This window comes from Mytilus edulis, chromosome 1, assembly GCF_963676685.1.
Source record: "Mytilus edulis chromosome 1, xbMytEdul2.2, whole genome shotgun sequence".
Taxonomy (NCBI): domain Eukaryota; kingdom Metazoa; phylum Mollusca; class Bivalvia; order Mytilida; family Mytilidae; genus Mytilus; species Mytilus edulis.
Window position 1 is genome coordinate 115,598,380 of NC_092344.1, and position 17,986 is coordinate 115,616,365.

Sequence of the window (17,986 nt, forward strand, 5' to 3'; positions counted from 1 at the left end):
GACTGTGTATGTAGATTCTTAACTTTTGGTCCCGTTTTCAAATTGGTCTACATTAAGGTCCAAAGGGTCCAAAATTAAACTTAGTTTGATTTTGACAAAAAATGAATCAGTTAGGTTCTTTGATATGCTGAATCTAAAAATGTACTTAGATTCTTGATTATTGGCCCAGTTTTCAAGTTGGTCCAAATCGGGGTCCAAAATTAAACTTTGTTTGATTTCATCAAAAATTGAATAAATGGGGTTCTTTGATATACCAAATCTAACTGTGTATGTAGATTCTTCATTTTTGGTCCTGTTTTCAAATTGGTCTACACTAAAGTCCAAAGGGTCCAAAATTAAACTTAGTCTGATTTTAACAAAAATTGAAATCTTGAAGTTCTTTGATATGCTGAATCCAAAAATGTACTTAGATTTTTTATTATGGGCCCAGTTTTCAAGTTGGTCCAAATCAGGATATTAAATTATTATATTAAGTATTGTGCAATAGCAAGTCTTTTCAATTGCACAGTATTGTGCAATGGCAAGAAATATCTAATTGCACAATATTGTGAAATATCAAAAAAAAATTTAATTAGAGTTATCTTTCTTTGTCCAGAATAGTAAGCAAGAAATATCTAATTGCAAAATATTGTGCAATAGCAAGATTTTTTTTTAATTGGAGTTATCTTTCTTTGTCCAGAATCAACTTAAATCTTTGTTATATACAATATACAATGTATATTCACTTTTTACTACCAACTGATAAATTAAAATAATCTTTACCATTCAGTGATAACAAGCAGTTTTTTTACATCTTAATATTTTATGATGTATTTAAATGAGTAGTTATTGTTGCAAACTCCATTAGAAATTTTAATTGAGATTAGTTTTGGAATAAGGGAAAGGGGGATGTAATTAAAAAAATTGGGTTCAATTATTCTCATTTGAAATTTCATAAATAAAAAAGAAAATTTCTTCAAACATTTTTTTGAGAGGATTAATATTCAACAGCATAGTGAATTGCTCTAAGAGAAACAAAAATTTTAAGTTCATTAGAACACATTCATTCTGTGTCAGAAACCTATGCTGTGTCAACTATTTAATCACAATCCAAATTTAGAGCTGAATCCAGCTTGAATGTTGTGTCCATACTTGCCCTAACCGTTCAGGGTTCAACCTCTGCGGTCGTATAAAGCTACGCCCTGCGGAGCATCTGGTTGCTAATATGCTTTGTCTGTGTGCCTCTTTTTTACCTATATGCTAGGGTCTACTATATTTGTTGTATGGAATGATTGTAAGGTGTACATGTCTAGCGGGCAGATGTCATGTGACCTTGACCTCATTTTCATGGTTCAGTGGTCAATGTTAAGTTTTTGAGTTTTGGTCTTTTTATCTAATACTATATGCTATAGGTCAACTATATTTGGTGTATGGAAATATTTTATGATCTTTATGTCAGTCGTGCAGGTTTTATTTGACCGTGACCTCATTTTCACGGTTCATTGCACTGTGTTAAGTTTTTGTGTTTTGGTCTATTTTTCTTAAACTATAAGTAACAGGTCAACTATATATGTTGTATAGAAGCATTGCGAAATGTACATGTCTGTCTGGCATGGTTCATCTGACCTTGACCTCATTTTCAAGGTTCATTGGTCTTTGTTTAGTTATCTTGGTTAATGTTAAGTTTATGTGACAGTTGTTATAAAGCTTAACTTTATACTTAGGACTATCAACATAATATCAATGATTAGTATAGAAGGCGAGACATTTCAGCGTGTGCACTCTTGTTTTACATAAATAAGGTTAGTTTTCTCGTTTGAATTGTTTTACATTGTCTTATCGGGGCCTTTTATAGCTGACTATGCGGTATGGGCTTTGCTCATTGTTGAAGGCCGTACGGTGACCTATAGTTGTTGGTGTCTGTGTCATTTTGGTCTTTTGTGGATAGTTGTCTCATTGGCAATCATACCACATCTTCTTTTTTATATTAGATTTTCTGCCAGGAAACAACACATTCACTCTGTGGTTAAACTTTTTAAAATTTAAATAACTTTCTTATACTATTTTGGATTTGTACCAAACTTTGACAGAAGCTTGTTAATGATCAAAAGCTAGTATCTAGAAGGAAATTTTGTAAAAATAAAATTCCATTTTTTCGTATTTTACTTTTAAATGGACTTAGATTTTCTGCCAGGAAACAACACATTCACTCTGTAGTTAAGCTTTTTAAAATTTAGCTTTCTTATACTATTTTGGATTTGTACCAAACTTGGACAGAAGCTTGTTTATGATCAAAAGCTAGTATCTAGAAGGAAATTTATTTTTCTTCCAGTTGACATTACATTTATTCTGCAGTTAAAAGTTTTTAAACAGTATTATATTCATAAACTATCCTGGATTTTTACCAAACTTGGACAGAAGCTTCTTACAATTTAAAGATAATATCAACAGGAATATTTTATTGATTTATTTCCTCATTTTTGTTGAGCCTGCGATTAACAGAAAGAGTAGGCGAGACACTGGGTTCCGTAGAACCCTTACAATTTTTTTTTCTCACTCGATTTATGAATTACGAAACAGCGGTATACTACTGTTGCGTTTATGTTGCAATGCTTTGTTATTTGATCATTAATTAAACTGTTGCAAATAATTGCTATGTTCTTGCAATTAGTTGCGGTGTAGTATTCATAGTTGTTGTAACAAATTGTTTTCTGGTCTTATAAGAATTATTGCAATGAATTGATAAATGGTCTTATAAGAATTATTGCAATGAATTGATAAATGGTCATAAAAGAGTTGTTTCAATGAAGTGTTATATAAAGGCAACAGTAGAATACCGCTGTTCGAAAGTCATAAATCGATTGAGAGAAACAAATCCGGGTTACAAGCTAACACCGAGGGAAACACATCAATCAACAAATGCAACAACAACCAAACGACAATGTAATACACACAGAAACGAACTGTAAGATAACGACTGCCATTTTCCAGACTTGTTACAGGACATTTTAAGAAAAAAAATAGTGGGTTGAACCTGGTTTTGTGGCAAGCGAAACCTCGCGCTTTTATGTCAATGTTTAATATAACACTAAAATGACAACAATATATGACAGGACTACAGTACAAATACATGCAAGAACATTCAGGACAGAGAAATATAAAAATAAACAATACAATAGTGCATTTCGATATGCTAATAGTTGTCAAATGTTATGTGTATAATTTTTTAAGAGTCGAAAGTACTGAATTGTTATGAGTCTTCAAAGAGTTGTTGCAAGAGATTGTTATGGGAAGGTATAAGACTAGTTGCTATGAATTATTATTTGTATTTTTAAGAATCGTTGCATTGAATTGTATGTGTCTCAATATTTTGAATATTTGATATAAACGGAAAATCTTATTGTGACAAAGGAGTCTCAGAAAGAAGAGGTCTACCATTTTTATTGTACTGTAATAATTGCGTAAGGGGAACGAGTGCTTGATAAATAGGATTGAATACCAGATTATAATGCATGTCAAATTTGTATACTGGTATCTATGTATCTATGACTAGATTATTTACAATCACTGGGACAGTGCCAATGCTGGTGCAGAGTTTTGTCCCGAGGGTATCACCAGCCCAGTGTTCAGCACAAATATACTATCTTAGCTGTATTTAACAAAATCTTAAGGGATTTTGGGTCATCAATGCTCTTCAACTTCGTACTTTGTTTGGCCTTTTTATTTTTATTTGAGCCACACTGATGAGTCTTGTGAACACGAAACGCACGTCTGGCGTACAAATTTGTTATTCTGGTATCTATGATGAGTTTATGGCATAATATTGCTATGTAAGCAACATAAGCCTCTATATACAAGTAAGGATCTGGAATGATCACAAATGATTGATTGATTGTTGGTGTTTAAAACCACTTTTAGCACTATTGAAAATACCAGGGTGGTCATGTTTTTATCAGAGAAATAAGCCAGAAATAACCACTGATATTCGACAGGAAAAACTAGCAATTCAATTAGGATCGGAATCAAACACACCTGCACTGAGACCCTAATTAATAATGAGACAACTAAGATGTGAACAATAACTGCTAGGTTATCGTTTGACATTCGACAATTTATATGCGAGGGCCTCAGGCAAGATTAGTTTGTTGAGAAGACCGAATATGGTAATTCCCTAGTTATATATTTGCCACATGACAAAAGTCATATTTGGAAGTTATTTGGTAATTTTTTTCTAGACACTAGCACTCGGTCCTACTAAAAAGCGCCCGGGAGCGCCCGGGAAAGGAAAAAGCGCCCGGGGATAAGAAAAAGCGCCCGGAGAAGGAAAATTAGCGCCCGGAGAAGAAAATTAGCGCCCGGGAGAAAAAAAAATAATATTTTATAACAATATTTTTTTTCCTTAAAAAATAACTAATCAATGCTTGTTAATCAGTTTTGTCCTGAATATAAATAGGGATATGTACGATGTTACATCTGAAGTGTTGTTGTACTTTTACATTTTAGATTTCAAAATTGTATATAAGTAAGTAAATAGATATAAATAAGAGTATATAGAAGAATCATGAAAGACATTGTCCTCAATCAAAATGTATATTTTGTTACTAAAACTAATCGGTGCCTGATGTCTAATATTTTCGCAACTGCATGGTGAACACTTTTTTATACAGATGCTGAGATAAATTTATTATATCTTTTTATAAAACTAAAACTGTGAAAGAGTTGTCTTATACATTTTTCATTTTGATAGCGTTTTTGAAAAACATGTCTTTTGATGTCTTACATGTTATAAATCTTCCGCATAAACTGTGATCCATTATCAGTCTTTCGAAATAGTATTCATATACTATTGTTAAATTTGAAATATTCATATTGGTTTTGTGCTTTATTACAAATGTCTATTATCTGAATTTGCAAATTACTTAATTGTCTAAAAAAAACAACAAAAAAACAATGTCCGTAACTTAACAAAGTTGTCTCATGCCAATAAAATATCTATTTATTTTCCCGGGCGCTTTTTCTGTTCCCCGGGCGCTATATTTTCTTCTCCGGGCGCTTTTTTCTTTTCCCCGGGCGCTCCCGGGCGCATTTTAGTAGGACCCCTAGCACTAACAACTTTTAAATAACCTAAATATCTCTTATACTTACTTGGTAAACACAAATTGTAAAGCGGTTGTTTATGAGATAGGCATTGTCTAACCTTGACCTCGTTTTAAAGATGAGTTAATTAGTGTCGCAATCGCCCGTGCCTTGCAGCCACACATAATCATTGTTACAAACAGATAGAGATGATGTTTAAGCAGTACAATAACCGGTACCATAAACCAATGGTAACTATATGGATTTCATGACTCAGAACTGTTTTGATGAGTTTCATGATACTTATTATAATCTTTTCTTTGGCGTTATAGTGATCACATTAGATATTGATTTAGCGGACACCGAAAAATTTGTAATTATCTCATATATGCACAAGCACTGGATTAAGTGCCTGTGAATATATGCCTGCATTATGTAAATCCTGTATGGCATTCATGTGTGTTAGTTTAGCCAACACTATAACATCTATTTAAGTCCACACGCAGAAGAGTGGGAAAACATGCCTGCCTTTTCTTTTTTTTTTTGCCGAGTTCATATCATAAACGTACAAAGTCATAGATCGAAAATCTAAGAACAGTACATAAGTTTTTGCGATTTAATCAGGGTCATCTAAAAATAGTTTTAAAGGAAGTAAACGTTAGAATCCAGTAGATGGCAGACATGTTAGATAACAGTATTTATCACAGTGAGTAGATAGATTCTCGGACTGTTTCCCGTTTAAACAATCCAGAATAGCTTGGATATTATATATATTAATATATATAATCGACTCGCTAGTCACTTTATGTCTGAATAGTTTTTCACAGCAATGCACTTGGTGAATTTAGTCATTTTATATTTTCTCTGTATTTTCAATCGATTTTCTATATTTACATTCAAGGTTATTTTCCAGTGTTGATTGTGTTCTTTTCCATATCATACTTCTCGTCCATGTACTTTTTAAAATAATATTGCCCAATATCTTTAGGTATTCCCTAAACCCCCTGCCAGAATTGTTTTGAAAAACGTGAAAGACATTTTACAAAATGATTAGATAAACGAGAAGGCATTCTAAAAAAATCCTTGAAATTATGTTATCAATCTAATTAAAATTTGTTTTCCGCACTTGCTCCTCGTTGTTTATACGGCTCCCGCGCGTGAAATATCGACAACGAGAACTAATTTTCGTTAGATTGTTATTTTATAGAATGAAATTTTCTCAAAAAATTAAGCCATTGTAAGTATTGAACAACAAAACAGTTTATATATGATAATTACCTAATTTTGACGCTGGCATCTTAATGAAGAGATAAGACAATTGAAAGAAATAATTCTTGCTTAAAATTCCAACTTTAGCTTTGTTATTTCATTAAATATTTGGATGGCAGTTTTTCCATCTCATTTGTCCTGATTTATGTCGTGCACATATATCGATATATATTTTAATATCGGTAACCTTCTGTCTCCTTACTTCATTATATTGTAATAACCCAAGCGAATTCTCTTGAGACAATTAAGATGAAGATACTCAAATAGTGGCACCACAACCAAACACGGCCTTTCATGGTGAAAGATATATCTGTTAAAGAGAGGAATCCGTTTGGCTGTGCAGAATGTATAACAGCGCATACCAGTTTTTTTCTCAATATCAAATCTGATGCCTAAGGAAAGTACCACGTTCTCTGTATGTTTTAAGAATTCTTTATTTGGTAGGAGGCCTGTTGGATCTCTCCCAATCCAACATACTTCATTTCAAGGTGCAGTCGAACTCCCTGTCCTTTATCCTGGTCACTCTTTTGCCAATTTCTTATATATTTTGTCTCGTCCTAAACATTTGCTACTGAACGCAAACAAACACCAATTAGTTGATAAAAAACATCCTTCTTTTTCTCTGTTTCTTATTACACACTTCTGTTTTGGATCTAGATTTCCCCAAAAATATTTGTAAATTGTCTTCTATTGTAAGAACAATGAGTCCTACCATCGTTGAATAGAATGTTTAAAAGATTTTATGAAAGCAAGTTATTAACGTTGTATATACTCTTGTATACAAGATTGCTCGAAAACACCTAAGATCAGTAGGGTTAAAAAATTGCGGAAACACTTTGTATTTTTCCATAATTCGTGTTTCTCGCTACATTGAAGACCTGTTGATGACCTTCTGCTGTTGTTTTTTCTATGGTCGGGTTGTTGTCTCTTTGACACATTCCCCATTTCCATTCTCAATTTTATTGCTTTGTTTTATAGATTACAGCCTACAGATTTAGTGATGTAAAATCCCAGTGCAGTGTTGGTACAGACACGTAATGTCGGGAAACTGAAAAATGGCTACTTCATCAGCGTTAAATGAAAACTATATCACAAACTATGCAAGACTTGGACATGCAGCCCAAGAACTACTTCCTGAAGTGTTACGCGAACTTTTATTGTTAATGGAACCACCTGTTATGCTTTTCAAAGATTGTCACGCCAATAAATATTTTGCTGATCGTATACTTAGACCAGTTGAATGGCAACGTATAACCAATGTTGCTACTGATGGATACTCTAAATTTGACATACAACTTCTATATAAAATTATACGAAATCTTAACCTTGTGCCATGTCCGACACGTGGTTGGGATCATCCCCAGGATCCCATGGTTCATGAATTGACTATAGGCGATGATGTCGAAAGAATAAGACGACTGAGGAACGAAATTTTACACAAAGGAGAAACCAAAGTCACTGATAAAGATCTTGCGGAGTACTTTTCAATCTTTAAAGGTTTAACAAAGCGACTAGAAAATTATTTAGGCAAACCACATGGTCATTTTTTATTCAAATTTGAACAGCTTGAAACTTGTTGCATGGACCAGAAATCAGAAGAACAATTTATAAAAACAATCACGGATTTGGTTAAAAACGAAGAAGATATAAAAGATGAAGTTGGCAGAGTTCGAATAGAGGTAGAAGATCTTAAAATGAAAGGTGAACAATTAAGACTTTAAGATATATATGCACAATAGTCAAACTGTAATTGATCAGATAGTCATTTGTACTGTATATCAATGAAAATGATAGAATTCATTAAGATAACTGCCTCGAAGGTCTGTTAGTATCATGATCGCCTCGAGAGCACGATGCAGTTGGTTCGATCCCTGGCCGGATGAAATAAAAGACTTGAAATTTGGTATTTCTCGCTATGACACTAAGCATGTTGCATTCAGCAGTATAAGTGAGAGAAAAGTTTAGAAGTCATAAAATGAAAAAAAGTTTACACTATAAATGATTCTAATCACTTGCAACATGTAACGGTAAATGTGCTTAATTTTATCAAAGGTATGAAGATTAAAGAACATGACATAGCACAAGGTGAAAGTTCAAATCAATGTTGAACATCTGCTCACATGATAACACAACCCTGGTTTTTATGCAGTTAAGCTGCATTATGGGAGCGCCCTAGATTTGTGTTCTACCCAATAAATGCTGAAATACTTGCCATTGTTATTATCTAGCTCGCTTCTATGTTATATATAACTAATTGAACACTTTTTTAATACTTTTTATTCTGGATTACAAAAAATATGACCAGAAAAACCTTAAATGATCGTCGATTTATCCAAAAGTTTTGAAGTTACACATAGGAAGTAGTGCTTATTAAGAATCCTTGTGTAGTTCATTATGACTTGTGCTTTTAGCTGAGATGTCAAAGAACAATTGTATGAAATATTTAATTGCCGAAAATCTCTTAAGACATGTAGTATAGATTTCCCAAATGTCAAAAGTCGTAGGGATATTGTTTGTCATCAATACGTAGTACAATTACGTCAGTAGTCTATTATATAATAAGTCAACTGTTCACGCTGTTGGCGGCAATTTCTAATTTATAGAAAAAGACATTTTCGTAGCTTTTCAATTTGGAGGCAGGTGTGCAAATTAGTGGTGGTCCGAGGTCCGCGACCTTCCACTTTGCAAGCGGAATTTCGACTAGGATAGTTGGTTTCTAGCTACGAACGACGTAGTCACCTTCCACTTGAAAGAAAATAAGAAATTACTTTGCAAACCTTCCATACAAGTCACCAAAGTCTCCAATTAAACGAGCTAAACACTTATTTTTATCATTATTATTCATGACAGCGATGTTCATTTTGTTCAACCGCTAGCTTTATGAAAATCGCCGACAAATATTGTATAAATTCGAGTAAAATCGTATCTGATTGACAAAAACAACATTGTAAACACATAACAATGGCGGCCGTGAAGACAAAATTTTACAATATCGGAACCGATTCCGGAAGCGGATAAGGATAATTCCGGGTTAGGCGATCATTTACAAAATAAATCAAAGCAGGTGAAAACATAAATCTATGCATGGTAAATGAATATAAACACTAGAATTGAAAACCAAAAGATATATGTAAAAGAAAGAAAAAGCAGAAAAATATTTTAAACAGAAACTCAAAATTACTTTTTGACAAATTTTAATTTAAAAATCCAATACAATGTGACAGCTGGGAACAGTATATCTAACAATATACATGTTCATGGTCACAGTCTAAATTTTCTTTATCAGTGATAAATGATGATAATGCATATGAGATGCTTTTACAGTGTAAACATATGATATTACTGCAATTTCGAAGGGTTATTTGTTTTTCTCAATATTGAAGGGTCAATTAAAGTAGCTGAAAGTTTCTTTATTTTCACAAATAATGCAACTATATTATATATACCTAAATGTAATAAATTTAAATCATATGATATATAGGTGGCATTCTTTGGGCCACTCTTCCCCCTCATGTTTGATAACTTGGAAACGATTGAGCTCCCCACCCCTAAACCATATGAGGGGCAGATCCAGGATTTTAGCCTAGGAGGGGCACAAACTTAAATTTTCGCCGAGCAGAGCGAGGCTAAAAAAATTTGAGGTAAAATTATTGGAATAGTCTTTATTAAGCTGAGAACAACCCATGCTTTGCAAATTTAAGGGGGGTGCAAGCCCGCAACACCCCCCCCCCCCTGACTCCGCCCCTGCATATATTCAAGTATGGGACAATATAATAAATAAAATGAAATATAGGGGGAGTCCCTGGAGTTACCCCACCCCCTCCTGTTTGAGAACTTGGAAATGGTCGAGATCCACACCCCTTAACCATATATATTCATGTTTGTGACAATATGAAAAATCAAATGAAATATAGGAAGAGTCGCTGGGGGTCACCCCACCCTTCCTGTTTTAGAATTTAAAAATGGTCCAGATCCCCACCCCTAAACCATATATATTCATGTATGGGACAATATAACAAATCAGATGAAATATAGGGGGAGTCCCTTGGGTCACCCCACCCCCTCCTGTTTGAGAATTTGAAACCCGTTGAGATCGCCACCTTTTAACCATATAATATATTCATGGACGGGACAAGATAACAATTCAAATGAAAGATAGGGGGGTCCCTGAGGTCACTGTACACCCTTCTGTTAGAGAACTTGGAAATGGTCAAGATCCTTACCCCTAAACCATATATTCTCATGTATGGGACAATATAACAAATCAAATAAAATATAGGGGAAGTCCCTGTGGTCACCCCAACCCTCCTGTTTGAGAACTTGGAAACGGTTGAGATCCCCACACCAAAACAATATATATTCATGTATGAGCCAATATAACTAATTAAATGAAATATAGATGGAGTCCCTGGGGTCACCCTACCCCTCCTGTTTGAGAAGTTGGAAACCAATGAGATCCCCATCCCTAAACCATATATATTCATGTATGGGACAATATAACAAATAAAATGAAATGTAGGGGAAGTCCCTAGGGTCACCCTACCCCAAGTGGCGGATCCAGAAATTTTCATAAGTGGGGGCCCGCTCCAGTCACGCTTCAGTGATTCCCTATATAAGCAACCAAGTTTTTTCCCAAAAAGGGGGGGGGGCAGGCCCCCTGCCCCCCTAAATCCTCTGCCTACCCCATCCTGTTTGAGAATTGAAAACCGTTGAGATCCCCACCCCTAAATTATACATATTCATATGTATGGGACAAAATAATAAATCATTTTAAAATACATTTACTATGGGCAGGTCAGTCAGACCTCACCTTTGATCCCTGTTGTAGTGAACATTTGTCTGATTCGTGTCTCATAACTTTTGTACTATAGAACACAAACTCAGTTTTCTTTCCAGGGAAACCAGTCCATTCATACTATTACATGTTCATACTAAGTCAACTTGAACTTCTAGCAGTCAAATAAAACCAAGGTTAACTACCAAGTAGAACAACTGCAATCATTGGGAACTTGTACCACTGCAGACTCACCATAAAAAAATATACATTGATATATGCATTGCTTTTGAAACCTTGATAACATATAAATTATTTGCCTTAATAAATAAATCATTAGATAAACATGAATGTACTTTATATGAATGTTTAATGTTGAGGCAACATTGCCACAGTTTTCATAATTACGGTTGCCTTGGTTTTTGGTTAACTGCCTTCAGCGCTTACAGCGCTTTGATTTTTATTACAATCGTACACAAAGTTCTTATTGTATTCATTGGGACTGAGTAAGCGGATATATATATTTTAATACAACGTATAAAAAAGAAAATGTGGTATGATTGCCAATGAGACAACTATCCACAAAAGACCAAAATGACACAGACATTAACAACTATAGGTCACCGTAATTCAGTTGTTTTTCGTATTTCATGTATTTTTGTTTAAATAATTAACATTAACATAGGTACTAAGATTTGTATGTTATAACTATCAATGTTCAGCATGCTATTCGTGTCTGTGTACTGAAATTCATGAGGATTGGTTACTGTCGCGTTTTTACATTAAAACGTTCGTTGAATCACCATTAGCAGTTGACTTATATACAAAATTTTAGTGGATTATGATCCATAAGCAAAAGGTCGATAGATATTATATAAAGTATGGACATGTGATTGCTATTCCAAGGGATGCCATTTTAAATGATGACCATTGACAATTTAGCTGTCGTACATGTATAATCTTGTTTAAAAGTGTAATAGATTAATACGTTCTACTTCAGGCAATACGATATCTAAGTTAGAAGAAGAAAATAAATATTTTGCAGAGCGGCTTGCTAGACTTGAAGAAATGCTACTTTCTTCACTTAAACCTAACAAGCTATGCGAGAAAGATGTCATTTCCAAAGACATAATGGGTAAATACATTTTCACACTAACAAGAATAGCAATGGAATAGCGAATAGAAACGGTCAATGTGTCAAATCGACAACAACCAAACCAAGGATCAGAAAACAGACCAATGCCACCAATGAGTCTTTAACACAGCAAAAGATCCCGCATCCGAAGGCGGACTAAATTTCTGCTGACCCCTAAACAATGATGCATACCTTCAGTAGTTCGACTAAATTGACGCAACACTAAACTCCAAAACTTCTAAACGAACCAAAATTTTAAAATGTGCAAGACTAACAAAGACTGGAGGTTCCAAAAATGCAGCCAGATTAAACATTTTTATGAGATCGTATCCCTTCCCTATACATCTAGCCAATGTGGAATAAACACACAACAATAAACGCAGAAGAACTTAGTTTTTAAAAGATGTCCGAGTCCGATGTTAAAAAAGGTAACATAAGTAAACAAAGGACTAATGAAATGTATATGAGATATTTACGGGAAAGCATTTTATTTCAATATGAACCGTTTTACTTGAAAGATACATTTACAAAATCAGTATTAAATCTTGAACAAATATTTGCAATAACGATTAGTTTCCGGTACAGAGATAACTGCCTTCACATATTATTTTTATATACATATAGTCACAGAAATTGACGAAGTCACATATTGTTAATGTATTAGGTTTATTGTTATTCTTACATGAAAATGTCCTTACTTTTGTAGATTTATTTGAAACCTATTTAGTGGAATGGCAAGAGGATGAAAAAGACTTTGTTCTTACAAGAGCGGCTCAATATGTTCTCGACACTATCATTAGCGACAGCTGTAAATGCATAGCAGTCACTGGCTGTCCTGGAAGTGGGAAATCGTCAATCATTCACCGTGTAGCCATTTTTCTACAGAAAACACTGGCATACGAAATAATACCAATTGTTTGTGAACCGGGCGATTTTAAACAATATTTTAGTTCTAGCAGACGGCAAGTATTTGTTTTAGACAATACATTTGGTACGATTGCAGTAAATGCACCACTAGTTGAAAGTTGGTATGCAAATTTAGAAGTTATTGAAAAAATGTTATATATGGGTAATACTAAAGTTCTTTTATCATGTCGTATGCATATAATGAAAGATACTCTTCTCCAACGACTTAAAATATTCGTATCGAACGAATGTAATCTGCATTCAGAAAAACTGTGTTTGCTCGAAAAGGAACGTTTGATGATTGCAAAAAGATACCTTAACAACTCGGAAATAAAGGAAATTGCGGATGTATTGAACCTGTATCAATTCTTTCCACTGCTTTGCAAATGGTATGCAAAGAATAAGAAACCAAGTATTGGAGAGTTTTTTCAAAACCCTGTTGACATTTTTAAACAAAACATAGTCGAAATGAAGGAAGATCCAAGCAGAATCCAGTATTGTGCATTTGTTTTATGTTTATTGTTTAATGGGAATTTGCATGAAAGTTGGTTTGAGAGAGACAGTGACCATGAAAATAAATTACATGCGATTTGTACAGAATTTGGAATAGACTTCAGAATTAAAAGAAAAGAACTACAGCAGCAACTGGATAGACTTGAGAATACATATATAAAGAAACTTAATAGAAATTATTACATTGTGCATGATAAAGTGTATGATGTCGCAGTGGTAATTTGTGGACAAGACATTATAGAATGTTTTATTGAATATACAGATTCTATATTTATTGGCGATCGATATCAGTTAGAGTCTATTAAATCAGACTTTGATGAAACTGTCATTAGAATACCGCAAAAACACGAAGATAGGTATTTCCAACGATTATTGAAAGATCTAGAATGTGGCCATATATACAGTTCATTTCAAAATAGACAACTTCAGAATCAAAAGTATAGAGATAAACTTATTGCATTCATGCTAAACAATAAACGTATTATACGAAGCATATTGAAGAAAATGGACGAACTTCAGCTACGTTTAATAGAAAGCAGAAAACAGACAGAAGATTTTATTTCACTCTCTGCTGAAGAAAGTGACCACTCGTTTTCCGGTGAAGAAAGTGACTACTCATCTTTCGGTGAACAAAGTGATCATTCATCTTCCGTTGAGGATAGTGAACACCCGTCTTTTGGGGAAGACACAGAAAGCTATAACATGGGAGTGCAAAGGCCTGGAAGAAATAAACCAAATAGCAATCAAATATATCCGGTAGATGATCAAGACTTTCCACTGCCGCTTCTAGTGTCTTCTACACAAGGCCACGAAGATGTTGTTCAAATGTTAATCAACTTTGGATGTAATGTCAACGTTTATGACAAATTTCGTAGAACTGCATTGTTTCTTGCCGCTTCACATGGTCATCCTTCTACTGTAGAAACACTCTTATTAAACAACTGCAATCCATCTTTATGCGACGTCTGGGAGCGATCTCCTTTTTATGTGGCTTGCTATGAAGGTAACTCAGAAATAGTTAAACTATTGCTTAAGGTGTCAGATATCTCCAAATCAGACACGTGCTACTTTAAAACACCGCTTCATGTTGCATGCGAATTTGGACATTTCGTGATAGTGAAGATGTTGTTGGAAAATGGTTCTAGTATGTATCAGTGCAATACTGATGGCCATTCGCCATTGTTTGTAGCTTGTGAAAGGGGGCATCCGCAATTAGTAAAATTACTGCTTGATTATGGCTCCGATATTAACCAAAGAGACGAAAAAGACAAAACACCGCTATTTGTTGCTTGCGAAAACGGCTTTTCCGAAGTGGTGAAAATTCTTCTTGATCATAAAGCCAATATTTCATTATGTAACTCTGATGGGTCATCACCAATACACGTAGCTTGTAAATGGGGTCATACAAATACAGTTGCAATTTTGGTGGACAGAAACGCAGATATTAATAGTTTAGATCGTTTATATGGGCGAACACCACTTTTCCTTGCAGTTGAAGGAAAATATAGTGAAATAATTCAGCTTTTGATAGAAAACGGGTGCGATATTTTTACATGCGATAAGAGAAAGCAGTCTCCTTTATACGTAGCTTGTAAAACTGGTCAAACTTCTATTGTAAAACTTTTACTGGAACGCATGGACGAATATTATGTTCTTTCGTTTAATTATTCGGAATGGTCTCCTTTGATAGCAGCTTGTGAAGGTGGTTACGATTCTATAGCACAAATGTTGTTAGAGCGAAATTTTTACATAAACATTTGTGACATGAACGGTAAATGTCCTATTCACATAGTCTGTGAAAATGGTTTTACTGAAATTATGTCAACTTTATTAAGTCATAATTGTGAAGTCGATCGTTTAGACGGAGATGGTCGATCTGCTTTGTTAATAGCATGTGAGAATGGGTACTCAGATATTGCTAAATTACTCCTTGAAAACAAAGCAAACCATTCACTAACTGACGAGGATAACTGGTCTCCCTTTCAAGTAGCATGTTACGAAGGACATGCAGATATTGTTGAAGTATTAATACAATATAATGCTGAAACAATGAAATGTGATGATAAAAACCGTTCACCTTTATTTATTGCATGCATGAAAGGACATGCAAGTGTGGCAGAACTATTGTTATCAAGGAATATAGCTGATGTACATCAAAGTGATGTTCGGAAATGGACTCCACTACACATTGCTTCAAAGGAAGGACATAGAGAAGTTGTGGAAGTATTATTAAAGTATGAAGCTGACAGGACTTTACTTACCGAGGCTGGTAGAAGTCCTTTAGATTTATCTCGTTCTTCATTTCGGAATGATATCGTACAACTGTTAACTGTTGACACTTCATCAGACGATTGACCACTCATCCTATTAATCATAATTATAATTAATATAACATCTATAAATAAAGACAACAGTAGTTTACCGCTGTTCAAAATTCATCAATCGATTGAGATAATAACAAAGCCGGGTTATAAACAAAACCAAGAGAAACACATCAACTATAAGAGGAAAACAACGGGACAACAGAAACACTGAAATACAACAAAAACAAACGCCAACATACATAGAAAGGTTTTATTTGATAACAACTGCCACATTCAAGACTTAAAACAGGACAATTGAAGAAAATAATTGCGGGCTGAACCAAGTTTTATGGCTAGTATATGTGGCAATGTTAAATAAAATATTGCTAAAATGATAACACTACGCGACAGGAATACAGCACAATCAAACAAAAAAAAAGTAAATTCACAAAAAATACTGAACTCCGAGGAAAATTCAAAGCGGAAAGTCCGTAATCAAATGGCAAAATCAAATAATAAAACACATCAGACGAAGGGACAACAACTGTCATATTCCTGACTTGGTACTGGCATTTTCAAATGTAGAAAATGGTGGATAGAACAATACGCACAAATAAATGATAAAATAGTACATTACAACATGTAATCCGCAGACTAACAACGAACATCTTCCATTAACCACAGCACTGGACAGCACAAACAGTAACGTACATGTATATATAATTTGAAATTGATACAATTATTTCATAATACTAATCCAAACAATTATCATTGTAATGGCGATATAGAAAGGCTATTTTAAATTTATGATGTGACGACGTCATAATTATTAGAACTAACACAATACTTTATCCATCGAAAATGGAAATAAATTCGACTATACTGACAAACAAGACATATGTGAAATGTACCGAAAATACAGAATCAGACATAACACAATATCCAACAAAACCCACAAAAGAAACATCATCACTAAATATTTTGATGTTTGAATTATAAATACCGAAATCTGTCTTATAGCATTGTTAATTCACACTCTGCAAAAGAGTCATACTCAGTATTCGGGAATTTGTCACGTTCGGTACTTAGTTGACAGACGACATAGATGTTATGTCACATTTGTAAGCTTTCCTCCTCAGATCTGTTTTAAAAAAGACGATTAATTGATTGATTGATTGATTAATTGATTATGTATTAATAACTTGATTGATTGATTGATGCTACGTGGACGCCCAGTGGCAAATAAATAACGAATATTGAGAATGAGAATGTTTGACTGTCATTTGGAAATGAAAGTATGATGGATTCACGCCTTGACAATATACACTCACTCTGTTGTTGCAAGGTATAACGTACAGATACTACATGCCAACAAACCAAGATGGCCGCCATGGCTAATAATAGAACAAAGGGGTAAAATGTAGATTTTGGCTTATAACTCTGAAACCGAAGCATTTAGAGCAAATCTGACAGGGAATTAATTGTTTATCAAGTCAACATTTATCTGCCCTGAAATTTTCAGACAAATCAGACAACCGGTTGTTGGGATACTGTCCCTGAATTGGCAATTTTAAGGAAATTTTGCCGTTTTTTGGTTATTATCTTGAATATTAGTATAGTTAGAGATAAACTGTTAACAGCAATAATGTTCAGCAAAGTAAGATCTACAAATAAGTCAAATCATGACCAAAATGGTCGGTTGACCCGTTAAGGAGTTATTGCCCTTTAGTCATGTTTTACCAATTTTCGTACATTTTTGTTATCTTTTATAAAAATCTTCTCTGAAACTATTGGGCCAAATTTAACCATACTTAGCCCCAATCATCATTGGGGTATCTAGTTTAAAAATGTGTGCGGTGACCCGGCCAACCAATCATTATGGCCGCTATTGCTTAAATTAGAACATATGGGTAAAATGTAGATTTTGGCTTATAACTCTGAAACCAAAGCGTTTATATGCCCTGAAATTTTCAGATGAATCAGACAACCGGTTGTTTTGTTGCTGTCCCTAATTTTTTTAAGGAAATTTTG

At 34.1% G+C, this 17,986-nt stretch overlaps 1 protein-coding gene across 1 annotated transcript; it reads left to right on the forward strand.

The window, feature by feature from the left end:
* The first annotated feature begins 5,650 nt into the window (after window positions 1–5,650).
* Window positions 5,651–16,071, forward strand: LOC139501344 (uncharacterized). The gene is made up of 4 exons (XM_071290392.1): window positions 5,651–5,761; window positions 7,303–8,025; window positions 12,099–12,233; window positions 12,940–16,071. The coding sequence occupies exons 2-4, from the start codon at window positions 7,380–7,382 to the stop codon at window positions 16,005–16,007; spliced, it is 3,849 nt and encodes a 1,282-aa protein (XP_071146493.1). The 5' UTR covers window positions 5,651–5,761; window positions 7,303–7,379; the 3' UTR covers window positions 16,008–16,071.
* Window positions 16,072–17,986: the final 1,915 nt, after the last annotated feature.